This window comes from Hypomesus transpacificus, chromosome 21 (assembly GCF_021917145.1).
Source record: "Hypomesus transpacificus isolate Combined female chromosome 21, fHypTra1, whole genome shotgun sequence".
NCBI classification, from domain to species: domain Eukaryota; kingdom Metazoa; phylum Chordata; class Actinopteri; order Osmeriformes; family Osmeridae; genus Hypomesus; species Hypomesus transpacificus.
In genome coordinates this window covers 3,351,191-3,375,786 of record NC_061080.1, presented here as the reverse complement: position 1 = coordinate 3,375,786, position 24,596 = coordinate 3,351,191, and the positions used below count along the sequence as shown (strand labels likewise).

The 24,596-nt window shown below is 45.0% G+C and overlaps 3 protein-coding genes across 7 annotated transcripts; 1 reads left to right on the top strand and 2 right to left on the bottom strand.

Annotated features, from left to right (window-relative positions):
* Positions 1–430: 430 nt before the first annotated feature.
* Positions 431–3,214, top strand: ccdc166 (coiled-coil domain containing 166). 2 transcript variants are annotated; one of them, XM_047043946.1, is made up of 3 exons: positions 431–659; positions 2,200–2,361; positions 2,514–3,214. In XM_047043946.1, the coding sequence occupies exons 1-3, from the start codon at positions 480–482 to the stop codon at positions 2,775–2,777; spliced, it is 606 nt and encodes a 201-aa protein (XP_046899902.1). In that variant the 5' UTR covers positions 431–479; the 3' UTR covers positions 2,778–3,214. The 2 variants fall into 2 exon arrangements, with proteins under 2 accessions (XP_046899902.1, XP_046899901.1); XM_047043945.1 differs by having other exon boundaries at positions 2,197–2,361.
* Positions 3,215–3,867: 653 nt separating this feature from the next.
* Positions 3,868–8,304, bottom strand: LOC124483452 (tripartite motif-containing protein 16-like). 2 transcript variants are annotated; one of them, XM_047043921.1, is made up of 7 exons: positions 8,194–8,304; positions 7,249–7,876; positions 5,661–5,756; positions 5,312–5,545; positions 4,973–5,132; positions 4,715–4,774; positions 3,868–4,573 (listed from the first exon to the last, which is right to left on the bottom strand). In XM_047043921.1, the coding sequence occupies exons 2-7, from the start codon at positions 7,846–7,848 to the stop codon at positions 4,047–4,049; spliced, it is 1,677 nt and encodes a 558-aa protein (XP_046899877.1). In that variant the 5' UTR covers positions 7,849–7,876; positions 8,194–8,304; the 3' UTR covers positions 3,868–4,046. The 2 variants fall into 2 exon arrangements, with proteins under 2 accessions (XP_046899877.1, XP_046899876.1); XM_047043920.1 differs by lacking the exon at positions 8,194–8,304 and having other exon boundaries at positions 7,249–8,169.
* Positions 8,305–10,430: 2,126 nt separating this feature from the next.
* Positions 10,431–16,790, bottom strand: LOC124483459 (putative C-type lectin domain family 20 member A). Of its 3 annotated transcripts, none has more exons than XM_047043934.1 (6): positions 16,721–16,790; positions 16,141–16,261; positions 12,113–12,442; positions 11,291–11,620; positions 11,106–11,165; positions 10,431–11,024 (listed from the first exon to the last, which is right to left on the bottom strand). In XM_047043934.1, exons 1-6 carry the CDS (start codon positions 16,772–16,774, stop codon positions 10,990–10,992), a joined length of 930 nt encoding a protein of 309 aa, XP_046899890.1. In that variant the 5' UTR covers positions 16,775–16,790; the 3' UTR covers positions 10,431–10,989. The 3 variants fall into 3 exon arrangements, with proteins under 3 accessions (XP_046899890.1, XP_046899892.1, XP_046899893.1); XM_047043936.1 differs by having other exon boundaries at positions 10,432–11,024; positions 12,146–12,442; XM_047043937.1 differs by lacking the exon at positions 11,106–11,165 and having other exon boundaries at positions 10,432–11,024.
* Positions 16,791–24,596: the final 7,806 nt, after the last annotated feature.

Below are 24,596 nucleotides of genomic sequence, written 5' to 3'. Positions count from 1 at the left end.
TTTACACACAAGCTCAACTAAGACCAAAACAATTGATTTTTACTGCCCAATTTACCAATGCTTTCACACTGTATGTCAAAACTGATAACATCATGTTCTAAACCTAACTTATTGGCTAAAGTCTGTCGATGTGTTAGTCCAGGTTTCTGTGAGAATCAACGTGAAAATCAACGAGGTCAAGGGTTCAGACAGGGTTCACCCTGAGCTGCAGGGTGAAGGTGGTCAGAGATGAGTGGTACCACGTCATAATGAAGGTTTAAAAATACCACCCAATACCTTGATCACATTATTCCACTCTGTCCAGAAATTGAGTTTCCAGAGTGAAATCAGTCTAGTCCAAATGGCCTGTGATTGGGATTGTGCAATATATTTTTGTCTCGATTGCACTGCTCTCTAGTGGTAAATGTGCAACATTGCATTGAGAGAGAAAGAGAGAGAGAAGAACAGAGAGAGTGGGAGAGCAGCGTAAAAACCAGGACATGTCATTTTCACCAAAGGAAGTTAGTGAAGACGGTCTCTCCCTCTTTGTAGAACGGACTACGTCCGTGAGACCAACTCCAGTTGGTGTCACCATACAGACCTATCCAGGCCTCTCCTGTGTCACCACCGGAAGCCCCATAGACTCTATTCATGTCCTCCATGTTGTCTATGGTGGCCAGGTCAGTGTACTTCTTTCTGCAGTATCTCTGGGTTTCAGTACAGGTCTTTGGTTCGTTAACAAGGTGGTACTGACGAGGAAGGCATGAGGAGAGAGTACACAGTCCTGTTGACGTGATACAATGAAAGCGCATGAGCAAAAGGGGCGTATTTTGAGTAAGACCAAGGTATACGGAATCTAGTTTCTTTACTAGGACATTTCCAATACATCTGCCAAACTGTATGTGTCACACCAAAAGCAATTCTTTCCATTTTCAAATGTAAGTTAGAATTTTCCCATTAGCTAATGAGATGAGTCCATTTGTGGTATTTTAACCAGGATGGCGTTATTACCCAGCCTCCCTAAAGTGCTTTAGGCCTAATGCCAGATGAGTTTTAATTGTATTATTGGTTCATAAGAATATACTGTTATGACAGTTTGTAACTGTTGTGTCATAGCATGGCAAAAGACGAGCATGTGGTTAACCAATGCTGTGGTGAGAATGCGTTCCCTTTGGTCATGGGTTACAGGTAAATGATAAAGAGTAAAGTCTGATAGTAAATCATATAAGGTAAGTCAGGTAAAGAGATTTCTAAACAATTGTTGGAACTGAGCTTGACATAGAGATCGAGCTTGCAGTAACTACAGTTTTTAACTTTTGTGTTTCACATCTTTTGGAGGATGACATCATCATACAAGCATGTGGTTCAGTAATGGTACAGTGAGAATATGTTCACTTGGGTCATGGACTGAAGCAGAATGCAAACCACATGAACACGACGTCTCTAAACTGATGTAATCTGGATGCTAAACACACTGTACAGGCTTGTTCCTTAAGGAGAACACAAAAAAACTTGTTCACCACTTATGAGCGAAGCAGGTTCAGGCATGGCACTCGGGCAGCGCGCGCATACAGTTTTTTTTATTCGCTTTGGTACTATTTTCACAAGTAAGGTGTACATTTTCAAAACCTTTAGTACAAAGATCCAAACTGATCACACTTGTAATTTAGCTAGTCATTCTTTCAAAACCTGATGGAATGCTTTCAAACACAAGATTATTGTAATATGTAATGGGAACATTTGGTTTAATCACCGAAACACAATAGTATGATCTTTTTCAGTTTAGTAACTCTGTAATAACTCAAGGCTTCAGTCTCAGCAAAGTCAACTGGTAGAAGTGTGAATTATACCAGTCAATAATGTGACCCGTAATTGTACATTTATTAATCAATAAACACATAAGTTGTGATCAGATCCAACATTATATACCTTGTGATATTCCAAATCCTTGTGTTGGCTGGCCTACTTGTATGTTGCTTTGGATAAAACGTCTGCAAAAACTGAACAGAGGCTATTTTCTTTTTCCTACGTGTTTTCAGGCTGCCTTTGCTATTTCTCTTCACAATCAAACGATATTCATACAAAATCAGACTATTTATGGGTGTTTTAACCTGTTTATGTGAAAATAAGGGAGTTATCGATGTGTGGACAAGGTGTGTTTGCATGCGTACGTACGTAATTGTGCGTAAGTGAATTGGGACAAGCAGTCTTTTTTAGCAGCAGCTGGGCCGTATAGCCGAGCTGGAGAGAGAGGGCAGCAGCATGCGGTGTCTCCACTCCAAGTCCCTGCAGGCCCTGAAGGTCCACTTCCTGTCTGAAAAGGAGCGCTACGAGCGCCAGGTCAAACACAGGGTGCAGGCCCTCACTCTGGCTGCTAACAGGGTGAGAGGAGCGGCACACACACATACACACACTCACATACCCCCCCCCCCACACACACACACTCTGTCTCTCTCTCTCTCTCTCTCTGTCTCTCTTTCTCTTACCTCCCCTCTATCTCTATCTCTCTAACCTCCCTCCCTCCCTCCCCCCAGGAGGCGCTTCTCTGCCTCCACACCCACACCAGGGAGGTGTCTGAGGAGAACCAGCGGCTGCGGTCTGAGCTGCTGGTTCTGATCCGCCGCGCCCAGGCCCTGAGGGCCCGCCAGGAGCAGCTGCAGGCCCAGCGCCAGGCTCTGCTGATGGAGAGGGAGTACGTCAGGGAGCTCCAGCGCCTGCGGGCCGCCCTGCTGCAGTACCACCTGCAGACACAGGGGGGCGCCAACACACCTGAGGATAAAGACACACACAGGCACTGATGCCTGAAGGGGGATCGTTTCTCAGGGTTTGGGATACTTGTCATCTGGTAAAGACCGGCTCTGGGTTCAAGCAGCAGAAATACCAGGAAGTCATTAAACTGGTTAGAGCTGGTCCACCTCTCTGACTCTCCTTCTTACCCTCTCGTTATCTGGCTCCACTTCTCCTTGTCTGCTTTCTAAAAGTGTCACTCGCTACTGCTTTTCATATATTAAAAAACACATTGTTATAAAACAATACTTTTTTTTATTATTACATTTTTTACAGTATTTTCAACACTTTTCAAGCAAAGCAAGCAACATTTGTTTATAAAGCACTTTAAGATCCAAAGTGAAACACAAAGTGCTGTACAGTAAAACAATAAAAGAATGCATAAAAGCCCTAAATACAAAGACTCACGCGTCTTATGGCTGAGCGGTTAGGGAATCGGGCTTCTAATCAGAAGGTTGCCAGTTTGATTCCTGGCTGTGCCAAATTACGTTGTGTCCTGGGTACAGGGATGGATTAACCAACGGGCCTACCGGGCCCAGGCCCAGGGGCCCATGAGCTCAGGGGGGCCATAACCCAGAGCCATGGCGTATCGTCACTGTTATTAACTTGATGTACTAGAGTATTGATATGATGATATGCGCAGTAGCCGGTATATGCTAGGCTTAAGTCATTAATGTCTTTAACAGGGCCCCAAAAGTCCTACTGATTAAATATAAAAATAGCCTAAACATTCAAGTTGAAGATGTCACAAGAAAGAAACCTTTATGATACCTTTCAAGTGAGTGTTTATCCCCTCAGTTTATCTATAGGACTTTAGAGGGGCTGAGTACTCCATACAATATGGGCCCTTCAACTTTGTAGGGAGAAATCCAAAAAGCAAGTGCAAAACAATAGTATTACAGCGGTGTCTAGGCACCCCCAACTCACTATTTATTGAAGATGTAATATTGTTAAGATATAATATTGCTATGATGGTAATTTTTCAAGAAAGAGAGAGGGTTGTGTGGGCTACAAATGTACACTCTAGTCTATGGTTACAACTATCAAATATTTTTGTAATATAAACGTTGTTTATTTTGTTGATTACTCGAGTACTTATGCGTTTTTAAACAACAATATCAATATTATTCCTGACAAAAAAAAAGAAATTGTTTTGCCAAGATAATTATTATTTTTTTTGCGGTGAGGGGGGGGCCTTTGACACATCCAGGCCCAGGGGCCCATGGTTTCTTAATCCGTCCCTGCCTGGGTATGAATGTATCACTCCTCTATAAGACCCTCTACCACAGCTTCATAATCTCTGCACTGGCACCATGATCATACATGTAAATCCCAGGGTAGAGTGTCCGGGTGAAGGTGGTCTGGACTCTGTGGAGGAGGGTCACTGTGTCAGAGACGACACTGTAGAAGGACAGAGTACCTGCCTTGTGATCCAGATACACTCCTACTCTGGAGGACCGAGGGCCTGATGCTGCAGTCTCAACTCTGTTATGTCTGAACGTGTAACCATCACTAGAGCACTGGAACACCCAGGACTTTTTATTGTTACCAAAGTAAGAGTTCTTGTCTGCTCTGCTGATGTCTTTATATGAGACTGCTATGTTAACAAAGTCACCTCTCCACTCCACCTCCCAGTAACAGCGTCCAGACAGAGCCTCTCTACACAGCACCTGAAGGTACCTGGTGAACCTCTCTGGACAGACAGAATATGGCTGCTGCTGCTTTAGACGTGTCACCTTCCTGTTCTCCTCAGACAGAGAGAGATCTGTATGTGCTGTGTTTGGGTCCAGTGTGAGCTGATAGGAATCTGGGAGCAGAGCAGAGAACAGATCAGAGTTAATAACACGTCCATTCATGTGTCCCCATGTTAAAGCTGCTGTTGTTCTGGATCAGATTCCTCATTCAACACGTGTCAGTGGAGAGAGACCTGGACACTTCAGAGACTCACATGTTAAGAGGTCTGCTCTGGTCTTGGGCTCTGGAGGCAGGAACACATCCACTGAGGAGACTGGAGACACACACATACATAAACACAACCCCCACACAGATATATATTTATACACACAGCCACACATACTTACAGATATATAAACACACACAAACAAAGAGACATGTGTTAAGAAGAAATGTTCTGCTCTAAACCATGTCTAGGTCCATGAGGCTTCATGTGCTGTTCCTCCAGACCTGCTGTGTTTAACCAGCTCACCTGTGGTGGAGATCTTGGACCACTCTCTCTGGATCAGCTCCTCCAGTTTGTCTCTCAACTCAGAGACCACCTCAGTCACATGTTTGAAGTACTGAAGAGGAGGAACAGAGATGCTGGGGACATCTGAAGATACACTGGTACTGGAGAGAGACTGGTAGTTCTGGAGAGAGAGATGCGGGAGGGAGGGGGGAGAGATAGATAAAGAAAGAAAGAGGGGGACGAGAGAGACAGATGGAAGAATGACAGATGGACAGACACACAGGTTGAGCAGAGATCCTACATAGATGATCAGACAGTGAGTGTAGCTTTGGATCTGAGCTGCCAGGGTAGTCTAGTTACCTGGAGGAAGTGGATGTTGTCCTTTGTGTGTGAGAGCTTCTCCAGCTCAGCGTCTCTCCTCCTCAGCTCAGCTATCTCCTGCTCCAGTCTCTCCAGCATTCCTTCAGTCTGATTCACTGCTGCCCCCTGTTGGGCTCTGATCAGATCCTTCACCTCAGAGCGCCTTCTCTCAATGGAGTGGATCAGCTCAGTGAAGATCCTCTCTATGTCCTTCTCTGCTGCCTGGCCAGAGCGCTGGAGAGAGGGAGAGAAGAGAGAGGGTGAGACAGAGAGAAAAAGAAAGAGAGGGAGAAAAATAAACCTACTAGCACAGTAGCACAGCTCCAGTAGTGGAGATCCTGATGCTGACCATGAGAGACTCCACAGACTGTTGGAGCTCCTTCAGCTCCTTCTCTCTCTGCTGAACTCTCTGCTGGACTTCCTGCTGGCTTAGGACCAGCTTGTCCTGGAGAAGAACACACATGACAACAACACAGTAGGAGTTAAAGTACAGGAGCGGGTTGCACCAACAGGATTTAGGACCAGTCTTAAACTAAGACTGGCGTAACTCAACGTTCTATGTCTAAAATGATGTTGCGCCTGTTGCACCACGCTGACTTAAGCTGCTTTTTCCGTAAGTCTAGTCCTAAATGTTACGCCCTGTGGAGAGGAGTCTTATGTTAAAACAGAACGTTTTCTGTGTTGGTTTCTATAGTAGGTTAATTTTCACAAAACCGTTGAGTGCAGCTAAAACAACAAGTAGCCTATAACAATGGTGCGTCTAATTTATAGATTGTATAATGAACGCGCTTTAAGACGTGAGAGAGTAGTGCGAGACAGAACTAACCCGCTGGAAATGTACAACGATGAGGAGTTATTTCAGAGGTTTCGTTTCAGTAGGGTTGAGATTTTTTCTCTAGTGGACGAACCGTCCGACGATTTGCGCTTTCAGACAGACCGAAATGCTGCCCTGACGCCAACGTTACAGTTTTTAATTGCACTAAGGTTTTATGCAAACGGTGCATTTAAAAACACAGTGGGGGACATGATCGGCGTGCATAAATCTACAGCTCGTAGAGTTATTCGTAGGGTCTCGCTGGTACTGAGTCGCCGCCTACCGCATTATGTCAACTTGCCTAACGAGGCCGAGGCAATCGCTGTCAAGCAGCTCTTCCGCCAGGCGTCTGGCATCCCTGGTATCATCATGGTAAAAATGTATGGGTATCATGGCAACGCACGTTCCATTCTAGAATTCCACGGGCACTTTCATGAACGCGCATGTTACCACCAGTCTTAGTTAAGACTGGTCGTAAATTCAGTTGGTGCAACAGGCAGTAGATATGGGCCTAAGACCGTTCTTAACTAAGACTGACTTAGGACTTATGACAGTCTTAGCAAAGACTAGTTGGTGCAACCCACTCCAGGACTCTGGTGGAGAGGACCTCTGTCAGAACACACTGAACACCAACACTGAACACAGCTGGTGTTGAACACCTGAATATCCAGTACAGTCATGTACTATAGGGGTTAGAGTTAAGGTAGTCGTGTACAGGTTATTTTGTTGTGATGGTAATCCACACCATGTATGCAGATAGCTTGGTTATAAAACTCGTTCTGCACTTGTTGAATATGTGTAGTGCTCTACGTAGACCAAGCAAGAGTTCAGTCTTTGGACTCATATGAGATCAGTAACAGTGTCATTACTGTTGAGTGATGGTAGTGTTTGAACTTCTGCAGTGGTGATACGTTCAATAATCTAGCTTGATATCATATTGTAGCATTCTCTATTCTACATCATTTATAACCTGTTCACACATCACATGCAAGTAAAGCTGCATTCAGTATGTCTCTGCATTTTTTTTTAAACTGCCTTTATGATAAACATCCATTATTCCATTCTCTATGCTTTCATATTTTAAGTTAGTTACATAGTCACCAAAGGATTGATCTGGTCTTACCTGTTTCTTCTCTCTCTCATCTTTGACTGACACCGTGTCATGGCCTTTATGGTTTTCCATCACACACTGATAGCAGATACACTGCTGGTCTGTCCGACAGAAGACGTCCAGCAGCTTGTCATGACTGGAGCAGATCATCTCCTGCAGTCCAGACATGGCTTCCACCAGCTTGTGTTTCTTCAGTACAGGAACCTGGTAGTGGGGCTGGATGTGAGTCTGGCAGTAGGACACCATACACACCAGACAGGACTTGAGGGCTCTCTGCTTCCTGGGCCCAGTGCAGAGGTCACAGGTCACCTCTCCTGGCCCAGCTGGACTGGTCAGCTCAGAGAAGGCGGCCTGGGCTCCTCCTGTCTCCTTCAGCTTCTCCACCACCTCAGCCAGCATGTTGTTCCTCTTCAGAGCAGGCCTCAGAGTGAAGCTCTGTCTGCACTGGGGGCAGCTGTAGACTCCCTTCTGCTCATCCTGGTCCCAGCAGCCCTTGATACAGCTGCTACAGTAGCTGTGACCACAGGGGAGGGTGACAGGATCCTTTAAGAGGTCCAGACAGATGGAACAGCAGAACTGGTCATAGTCCAGCACAACTCCCTGTTGGGCCATGCTGGAGTGGTAGTGACGGTCGCTCTCTCTACACAGAAACACAAATGAAGAGAGAGGGAGCGAGAGAAAGATATATTACTTTTGTTTCTTCAGAATAACAACTGTTGTGGGAGGAGGGAGTGATTTCCTGGTTCTGTCAGAGGGTGGAGTTTAGGTGGGGGCGGAAAGAAGAAAGAGTGAGATAAGGAGAGTATTTGAGAAAGATCGAGAAAGGATGAGAGACTTGTATTCTGACTAGAAGCAGAGAAGACAGGCTAGTTAGAAACAGGAAGTTTTGCAGCACCCTCTCACAAACACTTTCTCTCTCAGAATTTCGCATCAAAGTTCAAACGAGGACAGTTTTACCACGGAGATTCTGCAGTCACCAGACGCTCCGCGAATCTTCCAGTGTCACGACCGGTCCTCGTTCGAGCTGTGCAGGTTTCAGAGAGTTTTCCACTTCCAGCTCAGGGCCACGAGCGTCTTCAGGGAGTGGCCTGGCTGGTGGCCACGTGCCACTGCTGAAATCAGATTTGCCACCGCAGCTGCAACCCCGCTATCTCTACCTATTATCATTATTTGGCAGGACCTAATTTGAATTGCAGGTTAGAACGATTAACCAACCTTAGTAGTGTGTAGCCTGCCAAAAACCCAGAGAAAGTTTTGGATTTTGAGCGGGGTGGTTGTCGTTGAGTAACAGCTGCCAATAAAGCAACAGAAGTAGAAGAGCTGTCGGTCAATCTCTATGGTCAATCTCTTTTCAAGAAGTCTCTGGGGATTTGTTGTGCCCACAGATGCTCCCCCGCCCAGAAAAGCACCCCCTAGCGCTCGCTCAAACCACTTATCAAAAAGTGAACGATTTCACCTCGATATCACAAACAAATGGAGGGGAGACAGACAGTTGTCTCACATTGTAAATTTTTCCTAAGAGATCTGGACCTGCTAACTCTGTTATATTCTGAGCACAGCTATCAAATATGTGACCTCTTGTTCCCAGGTCTAGATCTTAACCAGATGGGTGATCTTCTTCAGGTTATAGCAAGGTCGTAGCCATGGAGTCAACATTGGGGCTGGAAAGGATGGCAAAACTCGTGAAAACTAACCAACCTAGTTGTTCCGTTATACCCACACAATAATAACATATTTAAGCAACAAGCCCCAAGAGGCCGTGGTTTACGCTGATTTTAGAACAGGTAAGGGGAGTTGTTAGGCACGACCGCAGCTCAGACCGCACTCCGAAGCGGAGTGCCGAAAACCCCCTTACCTGTTCTAAAATCAGCGTAAACCACGGACTCGCGGGGCTTATTGCTTTTCTAAAACTGTTACTACAAATATTTGATATGGATTCATCAATAAAAACAATTACAAAACAAAATAGTTTAATAATAAACCGTCATTCTTCTGCTACTATAAAGTACAGTTCCTACATAAATCGTTGCCACGCAACAGCCAGATGGACATCTTTGCCGTCTTTTTCAATTTGAAATATTCGATGCGCAGTAATGTGGAATGTTAAAGAATGTTGTGAGGACAACCTGTGAGGTTATGCTGGATTTTACAAAGGCATGGAACGTATTATAGCCAATCACAATCAAGGATGGGAACAACCAGTTTTAGAAATTATAAATATACAATATAATAATAATTCCAAAACGTTTTAAGCTTTGTAAATATATAAATATATGTACTTTAAACACTAAGTGTGTAGCAAATAAGTTATTATGGATATTCAGCAAGAAATTAACTAGAAAGTGTAATGGTCAATCATTAGTGTGTTTCCCAGAAAAGTTTTAACTGACTCATGTAACTGAGTTTAGACACAAGTACATAAAGTCTTTACAGTATAATTACTGTTTTGTAAATATCCTTTTTTGTATGTCCTTACACAACAAACATGAGGTTAACCAATGCTAGGTTGAGAGCATATGTTCACTTAGGACATGGACTGAAGCAGAATGCAAACCACATGGAAATTAATTCTCTGCAAGGATGCAAACTGAATGCTAAACACAGGCTTGTTTCTTAATGAGAACACAAAACAAACACATCATCGTTGCTGTTCTTGACGGAACCTTGTTTTATTCTGAACTCACGTACACAACATGGTCAGTTTTTGAATCAACAATTCATCAATCAAGCAATCAATCAAAAATTCATTCTCAAAACTCATTTTCAAAAATGTTATTTTGATTTAATCAAATTTTAAAGGCAGGTGGCGAGTTTTGGGGCGAGTTTTCAAACCTAGCATTTTTAGCTTGAGTTCGAAAAGATTCATACCTATATATATATTAGTTTCTACAGGTTGAAAACATAAAAATAAAATATAAAGTTTCGACAGGTTGAACATTTATTTTTGAAAAAGAAATGCTGGGGAGGTTAGAATATACATATAAATATATATATATATGTCTGTTATATAACATTGTTTTGCAAGTTCCGTCAGAGGTATACGGGCCACTATCCGCTCCCACGGGGAATCGATCTCACCACCTCTGACTTCCCAAGTGCCACCACTACCAACTACGCCAACGAAAACCTAATAATTCACTGACGCGGGTGGCCTGTTACATACTTGAGGAGTGAGTTTCACCACACACAGGCTACATATATTACATTTATTTTTTGAGAAATAAGTTTCTACAGGTATAAAAAAGAATGAAAAAAAGGTTTGCATCATTGATGAGTACTTGATGAGGATACTCTGCTGTTCTCTGCTTTAAGTACGCCAGAGTACTCTGTTCTGCTTTAATCTGTTTTAGGTTTCTCTGTTCTCCTCTCCCTTGTCCTCTCTTTTCCTTTCACTGTGTGTGAGAACCAAAAGTTTCAAAAGGCTGAACAAATATTTTACAAAACAAGTTTCTACAAGTTGAAAACATTTTTTCCCCAAAAAAGTTTAGACAGGTTGAAACAAATATTTCTGGACCGGGATTGGCCAAGAAAACAAAGAAAAGAAAATCACTTTAGCTCTGCATTAATATAAACTACAGGGGTTTGAGTAAAACAATTACAGTTTAACCTTGTGCCTATTTACGTATTTAGAGTTCCCTCTTAGTCAGAACAGGTTTCCTCTCCCTTTTCTTCCTCTTCCTCTGAGAACTCTCTTCTTCCTCCTTGTGGAAGACCTTTCCATCTGGCTGCTTTCTCCACCTCGGTTGGAAGTCTTCAGTCAGCCCCTTCTCTCTCAGCTTCACCTGGACCTGAGGAAGAAAGCGAGTCTGTTCTAAGAATGTGTACTCTCCTCTTTAAAGTGAAGATCAACATGAATCAACAAGTCTCACCTGTTGTAAGATGGCCTGCATCACAGCAGGATGAGACTTGTTGATTCATGTTGATCTTCACTTTAAAGAGGAGAGTACACAGAGAATTTCATGTCACAGAAGAATTTCTTCATTGCGTTACTTTATTCCATTTGATGAACCACAATGTGAAATTATAGTATGATATATTATGAGTTATGACTCACCGATGTAGCAGATGAAGGGAAAGGAATCAGTACAAGACCGATCTTCCCACCTTGGTGGAATCATCCCTGCTGCTGTGCAGAATTTACCGTTTCTGTAGTCATTAGGGTCGTTATTACCCCAGGATGTGAAGGAGGAGTTGCTACCATCTGACCACTTCCAGGAATCTCTGTACAGGCCGATCCAGGCCTTGACATTTGCAGGTTTGATATCCTCAATCTGCTGGTTCTCAGTCTGGCTCCTCACACTGGCCAGGTCTGTGTAGTGCTGCCTGCAGTAACTCTGAGCTTCCGTCCAGTTCATTTTTTGATCAATGTAGACAAACGTCACTCCTGTAACAGTATAATGTATATTGCGGTGCAAATTAACACTAGAGAACTAGTGAGTGATAGATTAAAAACCTTGGAAGGGTACAAAATATGCCAGGTTGACCTTGGTATTATGTAAGCAACACAGCTACAGGTAACATAATTGACAACGGGTGTATTAGATTTATAGTAGGTGTGCGAATGATCAAGCATTGACAATACTCAATGGGCCCCAAAACAGTCGGGGGACCCAAAATCTAATTTAGCTTATAGGGCCCCATAAAGGCTTGGATATACCACACCCTCTCTTGTCTTGTTGCCTCAATGTTATTGTACATTAACATTTAAGAAGACCTTGTCAAGAATGGAATAGATATTCACTCTACACAATGTAGGAACCTCCAGCTGTAACACAGTTGGTACTCTCTGTAGCATTTCTAATATTCTGATTCTGATTCTCTAATGTCTCAACTTGGTTGCAGATTCTCCAGCTGCAGTCGTCATCGTACCACTTGCCTTCCTTGGGATGCCCCACACAGAACTGATTACCGTTGTTGTTATTGGGCTGTCCATCAGCCCAGTTAGTGAAGACGGTCTCTCCCTCTCTGTAGAATGGACTACGTCCCTGAGACCAGCTCCAGGTGTTGATGTCACCATACAGACCTATCCAGAACTTTCCTGTGTAACCACTCGAAGCCCCATAGACTCTATTCATGTCCTCCATGTTGTCTATGGTGGCCAGGTCAGTGTACTTCTCTCTGCAGTATCTCTGGGCTTCAGTCCAGGTCTTTGGTTCGTTAACAAGGTGGTACTGACGAGGAAGGCATGAGGAGAGAGTACACAGTCCTGTTGACGTGATACAATGAAAGCGCATGAGCAAAAGGGGTGTATTTTGAGTTAGACCAAGGTATACAGAATCTAGTTTCTTTACTATGACATTTTCAATACATCTGCCAAACTGTATGTGTCACACCAAAAGCAATTATTTCCATTTTCAAATGTAAGTTAGAATTTTCCCATTAGCTTATGAGATGAGTCCATTTGTGGTATTTTAACCAGGATGGCATTATTACCCAGCCTCCCTAAAGTGCTTTAGGCCTAATCTAAGAAAACACAGTCTTTGCCTCGTTCTTCCTACACACTTCCACGCTGTGTTATTATTTGACACAAACATTTGCAAGCTGGCTTGCATGGGTGAAATTTGTTGGTCATTAATGGAGTCGTTTGGACGAGATGTGATCTCAGTCAGACGAATTAAGGATCTTGTTTTTTTGTATGTTGGTTTTGCTCTTAGGCAAACCCTTTAGGGCTTTCTATGGTTTTGTTCCTCACAGACCCATAAACACGTTGCTACTGACCTGAGAGCAGAAGGACGCAGAATGTTCTGTCGTAAATAATTATTCCAGTTCCCGTGTATAGTGAAAATAAATCAGAGTGTCGAAGTGAGGAAAATCCTAAGTCCGTACAAGTCAAAAATAAACTAAGTCCAAAGGTTGAAAATTATTCCAAGTGTAGACAAGTGAAAAATAAACTAAGTCCAAACGATGAAAATTATTCTAAGTGTTGACCCGTCAAAAATCCCCCCTCCATATCGGTACACAAAGAGGATGTTTGTTGGCAAAACAGTATCATGGGTTCTCAGTCAACATGTATTTGCACGTAAGAAATTCAAGTCATGTGTAGATAACAATGTATGTACAGCGTTTGGTCTTACCTGGACAGAAGGAGGATGACTTGCTGTCTTTCTCTCTTTCCCTCTGTTTCTTTTGGTCTAATCTGTCTTTCTCTCTCCCTCTCCCAAAATCTGGTTCAGACTATTTTTGTTTCCTATTAACTAAATTGTCTTTTCTACAATCGGACATGCAAAATATAGGACTTTAGAAACCAGACTTTTGCTTATTTCTCAAATCACATATGGAAATGACCTGAATCGGATCATACTGCACTGCTCACCCTTGACACAGAGGTCGTAGGTCAACTTCATTGTGTCTGGGGTAGATCAGTGAAAACTTTATAAACTCTGTAATCAAACTGCTTTGTTGTGAAGAGCAACAGTATGAACATATTTTGAATGATGAGTTTTAATTGTATTATTGGTTCAGAGCTTGGCCATAAGAACATGCTATTATGACAGTTTGTAACTGTGGTGTTTTGAATATCCATCATAGCATGGCAAAAGACCAGCATGTGGTTAACCAATGCTCTGGTGAAAATGTGTTCCCTTTGGTCATGGGTTACAGGTAAATGATAAAGAGTAAAGTCTGATAGTAAATCATGTAAGGTAAGTCAGGTAAATAAATTTCTAAACAATTGCTGGAACTGAGCTTGACATACAGAAAGAGCTTGCAGTAACTACAGTTTTTAACTTTGTGTTTCACATCTTTTTGAGTATGACATCATCATACAAGCATGTGGTTCAGTAATGGTACAGTGAGAATATGTTCACTTGGGTCATGGACTGAAGCAGAATGCAAACCACATGAAAACAACGTCTCTAGACTGATACAAACTGGTTGCTAAACACACTGTACAGGCTTGATTCTTAAGGAGAACACAAACAAACATTGTCACCACTTATGAGTGAAGCAAGTTCAGGCATGGCACTCGGGCAGTGCGCGCATATCACCCATCGCCGTGTTCTTGGCCCACAGGCTTAGCTCAATAGGCGGCGCTATAAAGTCGCACACATGCGCGCACACGCATCCTCGATTAACCTTGTGTTCTGCGCTGCTGCCACCCACCACCATCCCCTTCTCCCCCATGTTGTCTGTCTGTTCTCCCTGTGTGGGATTTCACTCATTGCTCCCTACCTCATGTCATGTATGCTGCAGTGAAGGCAGGGGGCGCTTCCCCATGTACATCCATTCGGCCAATGTTAAACCATTTGTCATGTGTATGAATAAATGGTGAAATCAATCACTACTGTTCTTGACAGAAACATGGGTATTCTGGTCTCAAGAACACAACATAGACAGTCTTTGTATCAACCGATCAATTCTTGATATTTTCATCTCATTAATCCTTTTCTCTTTTTGAATAATTGTATTATTGATCTAGCCTGACGTTGTCATACTCATAATTCTAGTCAGAATATGAGTCTGAGAACTCTCCGTTGGGCTTTGACTACAGGGCGTGTTTCAAACGAGCCTGGAAAACAAATGCCTCTTCGCTCAATTGGATAGATCTACAACCAATCAGAGCAACAGAGTATGTGACGTATGTTAAGCACCGCATAGTTGTTGTCAACAGAACTAAACTACAAGCAGACTTGAAGTATGCTTGAAGAATGAATACAAACGATTTTTGCCGGTGTTGTAAAATTAATTTAAGGGTAGGGAGAGTACTTGTTCACACGGTCAACCTTTTTGAGCGAAACAATAAAGGGCAATGCACATGCGAACAAGTTCTCCGTTTAGGATTACAACTCCATTGGGGCCAGCTGATAAATTAAACTTTTACCGAATCCCGTAGGAAGGACGGCAAAAACATATTTTCCATCGATAAATGCCTTGATTGCGTCTCTCTGTTCCTCTTTCAAAATTAATGCGCTGTCGATGTCTTCTAAAACAAACTCGATGGCAGAATCATAACATTCCAGATCTCCAGCGGTAGCCATGTTTGTTCAAAACGAATTCAACTTAAGCGCTCTTTTGTGACGTGGGTGATTACGTTACTGTTGATCATCTGTCCATCATCGTATAAAGCCCGCTCTGGCAATTTAATTGGTTCGCCCAGATTCTGGTTTTCTGTAGTTGGTCCCCAATACGAGACCCTCCAGACCCAACTTCCCGACCAAATGTTTTTGGAGGCGGGGAGAAGTTGGGCTGGCAGCCAGGCTATTATTGATCACCTCCAGGTGTTGATATCATCATACAGACTGTCCAGACTCACATGTGAGACCACCTTAGATTGTTAATGTCTGTAAGTACAGGGACATTCCCCCCCAGGCAAGTAGGGTGAATTGCTTTGCCCATGGACACAACGTCATTTTGAACAGATGGGGAATCGAACCGGAAACCTTGTGATTAATAGCCCAATTCCCTAACCGCTCAGCCATCGGATCGGTTTGAGCAGATTGTTCCTGTCTGCTATGTCTTGAATAGTCGCCCATGTCATCCATGTTGTCTAGGGTGGCCAGGTCAGTGTAGTAACTCTGTAGTAACTCGAGGCTTCAGTCTCAGAGTTCAGCAAAGTCAACTGGTAGAAGTGTGAATTATACCAGTCAATAATGTGACCGGTAATCGTACATGTATTAATCAATAAACACATAAGTTGTGATCAGATCCAACATGATATACTTTGTGATATTCCAAATCCTTGTGTAGGCTGGCCTACTTGTATGTTGCTTTGGATTAAACGTCTGCAAAAACTGAACAGAGGCTATTTTCTTTTTCCTATGTGTTTCCAGGCTGCCTTTGCTATTTCTCTTCACAATCAAACGATATTCATACAAAATCAGACTATTTATGGGTGTTTTAACCTGTTTATGTGAAAATAAGGGAGTTATCGATGTGTGGACAAGGTGTGTTTGCATGCGTACGTACGTAATTGTGCGTAAGTGAATTGGGACAAGCAGTCTTTTTTTAGCAGCAGCTGGGCCGCGTAGCCGAGCTGGAGAGAGAAGGCAGCAGCATGCGGTGTCTCCACTCCAAGTCCCTGCAGGCCCTGAAAGTCCACTTACTGTCTGAAAAGGAGCGCTACGAGCGCCAGGTCAAACACAGGGTGCAGGCCCTCACTCTGGCTGCTAACAGGGTGAGAGGAGCGGCACACACACATACACACACTCACATACCCCCCCCCACACACACACACACACTCTGTCTCTCTCTCTCTCTCTCTCTCTCTCTCTCTCTCTCTGTCTCTCTCTCTTACCTCCCCTCTATCTCTATCTCTCTAACCTCCCCCCTCTCCCTCCCTCCCAGGGAAAAAAGACAAGCAGAATATTCAAGACAAACAAAGTGTCTCCCCTTAGCGCTGAACATGAGATCCTGACAGCATATTTGCTTATTTAGGCTTCCCACTTTAGTTGGCTCTCCCACCATTTCACACACACAGACTTGCACACAAACACACACTATTTTTAAGTGAGAAGTCACAGTGCTGAAGTTCCGTGTGATGTCATACCTTGTTGTGTGATGGTGTTTCCTGTCCAGGTCCAGACCTTGGTGAGTACTCCATTGCCGGAGGAGAGGAGAAGAAGAAGAAGGAAAAGTCCATCAAAGCTTTCTTCCGGGGGATCTCTGCAGCTCTCTCCAGGGCTTTCTGCTTCGGCTGCGTGAAGGATATTCACCAGTAGAGGGCGCCACCTGCTTACTCAACTGGCTGGCAAAGAAAGAGAACCTGACACCACGGCAACAACTGTAGCTACTTCCCTCTTCTTCGAATTGTGCACCCAATTTTTTGTATATTTCAATAAAAAATCCTGGAATTTCGTTTATATCTCCTTTGTAATTGTTAAGCTGTTGGTGATGTTACAACCTTTTACACAATGTTAGGACTGCAGCCACACAGAGAGGCTGATTAGCATTTGTTAAAGTAATTGTACGTGGGCACTTTACATCAGTGTAAAAGTTACCTTAAACACTGGCAGACGTATGTAAAACTTTTACATACACATGACCAAACTATGTATTTTGAGAATGCTACTTTCAGAATAGTGGTTATTCTTCCCCAATTTAAAAATACCCTTTTGTAATTATTAGACTGGTAAATTGGACTGCATGTATATAGCTCTTTTCTACCTTAGCGGCACTCAAAGCACCTTACAATGTTTGCCTCTCATTCACCCATTCATACTCACACTCGCACCGACCAACGGCAGCGAGCTGCCATGCAAGGCCTACCCATCGGGAGCAATTTGGGGTTCAGAGTCTTGCTCAAGTATACGTGGAGCAGCGTCGACGTGGAGCAGCGTGGCGGCGACGTGGAGGAGCGTCGCGTCGACGTGGAGGAGCACCGTGATGACAAGGAGCAGCGTTGCGTCGTCTTGGTATCGAAGTGGAGCAGCATCGAGAGAATGCACGCTGGCGGCGCCGACAGTCGATATTTGCAAAGTCGAGAGTCCGTCTTTGAGCAGCGTGGCTTCGACGTGCAGCAGCGTGGCGGCGACGTGGAGGAGTGTGGCGTCGACGGAGCGGAGCGGAGCGGAGCGTCGACGTGGCGGAGCGTCGACATGGCGGAGCGACGACGTGGCGGAGCGGAGCGTGGCGTCGACGTGGAGCAGCGTGGCGTCGACGTGGAAGAGCGTGGCATCGACGTGGAGGAGCGTGGCGTCGACGTGGAGGAGCGTGGGGTCGACGTGGAGGAGCGTCGCGTCGACGAGGCGGAGTGTGGCGTCGACGTGGCGGAGCGTGGCGTCGACGTGGAGCAGCGTGGCATCGACGTGGAGGAGCGTGGCGTCGACGTGGCGGAGCGTCGCGTCGACGTGGAGGAGCATGGCATCGACGTGGAGGAGCGTGGCGTCGACGTGGAGGAGTGTGGCGTCGACGTGGAGCAGTGTGGCATCGACGTGGAGGAGCGTGGCGTCGACGTGGCGGAGCGTCGCGTCGACGTGGAGGAGCATGGCGTCGACGTGGAGGAGCGTCGCGTCGACGTGGAGGAGCGTGGCGTCGACGTGGAGGAGCGTGGCGTCGACGTGGAGGAGCGTGGCGTCGACGTGGAGGAGCGTGGCGTCGACGTGGCGGAGCGTGGCGGAGCGTGGCGTCGACGTGGCGCAGCGTCGCAATGACGAGGAGCAGCGTCGCGTCGACTTGGTGTCGAAGTGGAGCAGCATCATTTCGACTATATTATCGGCCGATATTAGGCATTTTCCAAACATTTATCGGACATTTATAATGTCCGATAAATGAATATAAAAATATATTCATATATCGCCGACATTCGCCGATATTTGCAAAGTCAAGAGTCCCAATTTGCAAAAACACACTGACGGCGCCGACAGTCGATATTTGCAAAGTCGAGAGTCCCTCTTTGAAAATAAACGGGACCTTCCCGACCGAAAATGGGCGGGGCCTTCCCGACCATAAATGGGCGGGGCTTCTGCAATTTTTTCCTATAAATGGTGTCGCGCGTTGAGAAGTCGAGAGAAGATGAGCTTCAAAGAGGTTTTAAACCTCGCGCAAGCTTCCAATTGAAAGCTAGAATGACCCATTTTCCTGTCATGGAACACGTGTTGTCTGACGAAGTACAGGACGGGCAGTCAACATCAGTCAACTTGACTTTGACATTTGGATGTGTCGTGTCGACATGCAGGAGCGCCGTATCGACGTGGAGAAGCGTCGTGGCGACGTGGAGCAGCGTCGCGGCGGAGCAGCGTGGCGTCGACATGGCGGAGCGTGGCGTCGACGAGGAGCAGCGTGGCGATGACGAGGAGCAGCGTCGCGTCGACTGGGTGTCGAAGTGGAGCAGCGTCGTTTCGACGATATTATCGGCCGATATTAGGCATTTTCCAAACTATCGGTATCGGCATTTATAATGTCCGATAAATGAATATAAAAATATATTCATATATCTCCCAAAAACAAAAACTTAATGAAAAACTTTGAATACAAATTCAAATTGTATATGAAAGTTGTATTGTGCCGAATCGGTTGTCACCCGCACAACATGCTGCCGACAGTCGATATTTGCAAAGTCGAGAGTCCCTCTTTGAAAATGAACGGGACCTTCCCAACCGAAAATGGGCAGGGCCTTCCCGACCATAAATGGGCGGGGCTTCTGCAATTTTTTCCTATAAATGGTGTCGCGCGTTGAGAAGTTGAGAGAATATGAGCTTCAAAGAGGTTTTAAACCCCGCGCAAGCTTCCAATTGAAAGCTAGAACGACCCATTTTCCTGTCATGGAACACGTGTTGTCTGACGAAGTACGGGACGAGCAGTCAACTTGACTTTGACATTTGGATATGTCGTGTCGACATGCAGGAGCGCCGTGTCGATGTGGAGCAGCATCGTGGCTATCGTATTCCGTGCCGCATGAAAGACAACACAATGGCTTAGAGGCAAATCATTCACTTTACTCACAGAATACAGTAGCCACTGATTACAACTCGTATTAAGGCCACGACCCCGGAACCAGAACTCCCCATGTCCAACGTGATTAGCTGTCAGAACACCACGCCGTATACTACATCCCCCCTCTTAGCTAAACAGAAGTACACAAACATATTCCATGTAGTATTCCTAACCTGAAGTAAACATCGAATGCATTATGTAACACAGTGACTGCAGATAAGTCATGAAATCATACAGCTGTCAACACCACCATATATTACTCAGCCAAGCTGCACTAAAGTATGTAATCCTGCAGACGAGTTGGCAGTTTCAATCTTCTTCCTGCTCAAATTCAAATCAAATCAAATCAAATTTATTTGTATAGCCCTTTTTACACGCAAGCATGTCACAGAGGGCTTCACATGCGCCCATAGAACTGCCCCTCAACCAACCTAAACCCTCAAGGAAGACAAGGAAAAACTCCCAGAAAAACTCCCACCGGGAGAAAAAATGGAAGAAACCTTGGGAGGAGCAATTCAGAGAGGGATCCCCTCCTCCAGAGACGGTTGGTAAGAGAGAGGAGCAGAACACAAGCTAAACATAGTCATACAGTGTCAATGGGTTTTGAAAAACCAAAATCCATTGTTCCGCTTTATAGACGTTGGATGGGACCGGGAAACTCGCTGTTGGCCGTCATGGAGACTAGATTCCGGGTGACGACCTGGTTCAGCGTTGGCAGACCGACGACCAAGCAGGTCCTGACAGCTCAAACCCCCCACACCACAGGGAATGTGTGGGGGGGGGACAGAGAGGAGAATTAGAGAATGCCAGGAGCAGCTAACAGTTACAGTCAAAATAGAATGAGATCCCCACCGGTCAAGTGTGGACTAGTGCAGCAATTTAACAGAGCAAAAAGGGTATTTGATGCAGCCCCACACACCAAAACAACGACAGCCCCCCTCAGTTGGAACATGAAATCTGTTCCAGGGGAAAGAACTCTAAAGTAGGTTATACTTATACGAATAAGGATGAAAACAGCCAGTCCCCCGTTGTCTCCAACTAGTAATAAAAACTATAACAGTAACAATATACAGCAACGGAACTATAATAATAATAATACTAACAATATACAGTAACAGGTTTACTTTATTTGTAACATCTAGCTGGGCAATGTGAACATAAGCTATAATTAAAATTTAAAAGTTACATGTGATACACACATAGGCAAGCACACATCCCAGGTTTACATAGAAAGTACACACATACTTCCCTTTAACAATCATAGAATTGACTAAACAAGAACGTTTTTAATCTAGTTTTAAATGTCGAGACAGTATCAGCTTCCTTAATTGAGATGGGTAATTTGTTCCAAAGAAGAGGTGCTCTATATGAGAACGCCCTACCTCCAGCAGTTTTTTTCTTAACTTTGGGTATTACCAGATAGCCGGCATTTTGAGATCTTAGAGACCTTGCGGGGCAATAGGGTGCAAGGAGACCGGAGAGGTACAGTGGTGCCAATCCATGCAGAGATTTGTAAGTTAGTAGTAGAACTTTGAAATCAGCTCTGGCTTGGATAGGGAGCCAGTGTAAAGAGATAAGAGTCGATGTTATATGATCAAACTTTCTAGTTTTAGTTAATAGTCTAGCAGCAGCATTTTGCACCCGCTGTAAGTTTTTTAGGTAGGTAATTGGGAGGCCAGAGAACAACACATTGCAGTAGTCCAATCGGGACGTAACAAAAGCATGTATTAGTTTTTCAGCATCATCCTTTGAGAGGAATTTTCGTATTTTGGCAATATTACGTAGATGGAAAAATGCTGTTCTGGTGATTTGCTTAATATGGTACTCAAATGAAAGGTCTGGGTCCATTGTGACTCCCAGATTTTTTACCAGCTGGCTTTGAGATACTTTGACGCCGTCTAAGTCTAAGGTTAGATGGGATAAATTATTTCGGTGTTTTTTCGGACCAAAAATTTGAACCTCGGTTTTATCCGAATTAAGAAGAAGGAAATTTGCAGTCATCCAAGTTTTCAACCCGGAAACACAGGTTTCCATAGCATGTGGAAATTCTCCCGGCTTTATAGACATGTATAGCTGAGTATCATCTGCATAGCAGTGAAAATCTACCCCAAAACTTCTAATTATGTTTCCTAAAGGCAACATATAGAGTGAAAATAACAGAGGGCCTAAAACTGAACCCTGTGGTACTCCGTATTTTACAATGGAGCTCCTGGATGAGCAACCATCATAGTGGACATATTGTGATCTATCAGATAGATACGATCTGAACCACTGAAGTGAAGTACCAGAAATCCCAACATAGTTCTCCATACGTTCCAGGAGAATCTCATGATCTACAGTGTCAAAAGCTGCACTTAGGTCTAGAAGAACAAGGACAGAGCTAAAGCCCGCGTCAGAGGCTAATAATAGATCATTGACTACCTTGGCTAATGCAGTTTCAGTGCTGTGGTGAAGACGAAATCCAGACTGGAGAGGTTCATAGAGCTGATTTGAGGAGAGGTGCTCAGTGAGCTGTTTTGCCACAGCTTTTTCCAAAATTTTGGAGAGAGATGGCAAATTTGAAATGGGCCTGTAATTGCTAAGATTGCTGCTCCGGTTGCTGCTCCGGTAAGATTCCTGCTCCGGTTGTCTGGCCTGTGCCAGTCTCTGTGTCAGGCCTTGGTCCTGGCTCATCATGTGTCCCATTCTGCCCTTGCTCACTCTCATGGTCGGAATCAGAGTGTGGGCCTGCGGTTTCATCATTGTCTCTATGCACAGCAACTCGGTCAGGCCTGAGATGCCTGCGGTTTCTCCTGTATCTTGCACCTGTTGGTGTGATGATGTCCTAGGATCTCGGCTCATCCCTGATTCTCTCTACTGTCGCTGGCTGCCATCCTGTTGTTGTCTTCATGCACACTCTCTCTCCCTCCATAAAGGGAGGAAGGGGTGATGCCGCCTTGTCATAGCTGTGCTTTTGGCAAGGCTGCTGCCTCCTGAGACTCTGCTGGACATTCTCTGGTATCGCAGGAGCCAGGGCTGCCTTGCTGGCAGGGAGATCGGAACGAAGAACAAGCCCCATCAGCAGTTGAGCCGGTGAGAATTTTAATCCCGTGACCGGCGTGTTCCTGAAATGCAGGAGAGCCATGTGAGGGTCAATACCCGTCTGGGAAGTAGCTTTCAACATGTTCTTCACTGACAATGGTCCTTTCAGCCAAGCCATTTGACTGTGGGTAGGCAGGACTAAAATGCGTTATCTTGAAACCCCATTTACTTGCGAATTGGGCCGTCTCAGCACTGGCAAAGGGTACATGGTCTGCAATCAGCTCAGTGGGTATACCATGCCTAGCAAAAACACCCTTGAACTTGGCTATCACAGTACCAGATGTCTTGTCTGACAACTTCAGGACTTCAGGATACTTGGAAAAGTAATCCACTATCAGTAAGAAGGAGCGTCCTTGAAACTCAAAAATGTCAGCCGCTATCTTTGCCCATGGTGTATCAGGCACTGTGTGAGGGAGGAGGGGCTCCTTCTAGTTGTCAGGCAGCTTTTCCTGGCATGAGGGGCATGATTCAACCATCATTCTGACATCCTCTGTGAGGCCAGGCCAATACATCACTGCCCTGGCGTGCGCCAGGGAGCGCTGGATGCCCTGGTGTGCAGTGTGCAGCCGCCTCAGCATCTCAGCCCTGAGGCCTCTGGGGATTATCATGCGGAGGTTGACCATTAGCAAGCCATCTGCAATGTAGATGTCATTCTAAGCATGCCAATAAGGCTGTGGGGCTAGTGGAAGGCACCTCTTCCTGTCTGGCCAACCTCGCTCGTGAAGACTCACCAATGTCTGCATCTCGCGGTCTGTCTCTGTTGCTGCTCTCAGTTGCTCCATGACAGACCCATCAAGAGGAGTCATTGCACTGATGTCATACACAACCCTTTCGTCCCCCATCTCACAGTCTTCTTGCCTGGCATGTGGTGGGACAGCTCTGGAGAGCGGGTCAGCTACCGCCATGTCCTTGCCAGGGGTGTAGGTGATGTGAATGTCATACTTTTGTGTCTGGAGTAGCATTCTCTGGAGGCGGGTGGGCGCTGTGCCGATGGGCTTGGTAACTATAACTTCCAAGGGCTTGTGATCAGACTGGACTTTGACCGAGACGCCATAGACATATTGGGGAATTTTTTCAGCGCAAACACTATAGCCAGGAGTTCTTTCTCAATCTGAGCGTAGTTCTGCTCAGCTGTAGAGAGGGCTCTGGATGCAAAAGTAATAGGACGCTTACCCTGCATTAGTACTGCACCCAGGCCATCTTTGGATGAGTCGGCTTGTATTTCAACTTCCTCTCGTGGGTTAAAAAACTTTAGCATCGACGTGTTGGAGATGGCTGCTTTCAGTCTGTCTAGTGCTGCTTGGTGCTCTGGTTGCCATTGCCACATCATGTCTTTTCTGAGCAGCATTCTGAGCGGAGCCATCAGAGTGGTTTCGTGCGGGATATACTGGGCAAGGTATCGTGTCATGCCCAACAACCTCTGTAGACCCTTTTTGTCTCCAGGTGGAGGCATTGCCGTGATTGCTTCCACTTTGGCGTTATCTGGTCTGACTCCCTCCGCGCTGATGATGTGCCCCATGTATTTCACTTCACTCACCATGTACTGGATTTTGTCAGCATTGAATTTCATATTCAGCTTGACCGCTCTGTCCATCACCTGTTGTAAGATGTCATCATGTTCTTCCTTTGTGGCTGCTGATATTATCATGTCATCTGCAATAATGTGGACTTCTGCAATGTCACCAAAACTTTCTGTATTAGTTTGCTGAAACACCTCACTTGCACTTTTAATGCCAAACGGCAGGCGCGTAAACTGGTACCGCCCCCAGGGGGTGTTGAACGTGCGCAGGTCAGCTGACTCCTCATCAAGCTTTATTTGCCAATACCCATCCTTTTCATCGAGAATTGTAAATATGGTCTTTCCTGCCAGCTGGCATTGAACATCCTCGGGTGTGGGTATGGAGTAGTGT

Bases quoted from the DNA above. Each gene is read 5' to 3' on its own strand.
- ccdc166 (XM_047043945.1), top strand. From the start codon at position 480: ATGTCATTTTCACCAAAGGAAGTTAGTGAAGACGGTCTCTCCCTCTTT. The intron at 660-2,196 runs GTCAGTGTACTT...AGTCTTTTTTAG, and splicing joins ATGTTGTCTATGGTGGCCAG to CAGCAGCTGGGCCGTATAGC. The intron at 2,362-2,513 runs GTGAGAGGAGCG...CCCTCCCCCCAG, and splicing joins TCACTCTGGCTGCTAACAGG to GAGGCGCTTCTCTGCCTCCA.
- LOC124483452 (XM_047043921.1), bottom strand. From the start codon at position 7,848: ATGGCCCAACAGGGAGTTGTGCTGGACTATGACCAGTTCTGCTGTTCC. The intron at 5,133-5,311 runs GTAACTAGACTA...CTCTCTCTCCAG, and splicing joins ACAACATCCACTTCCTCCAG to AACTACCAGTCTCTCTCCAG. The intron at 4,574-4,714 runs GTGAGTCTCTGA...CTCTGCTCCCAG, and splicing joins CAGAGCAGACCTCTTAACAT to ATTCCTATCAGCTCACACTG.
- LOC124483459 (XM_047043934.1), bottom strand. From the start codon at position 16,774: ATGGAGTACTCACCAAGGTCTGGACCTGGACAGGAAACACCATCACAC. The intron at 16,262-16,720 runs GTATGACATCAC...GTGGACTTTCAG, and splicing joins AAACACCATCACACAACAAG to GGCCTGCAGGGACTTGGAGT. The intron at 11,166-11,290 runs GTGAGTCATAAC...TCCTCTTTAAAG, and splicing joins TCCCTTCATCTGCTACATCG to TGAAGATCAACATGAATCAA.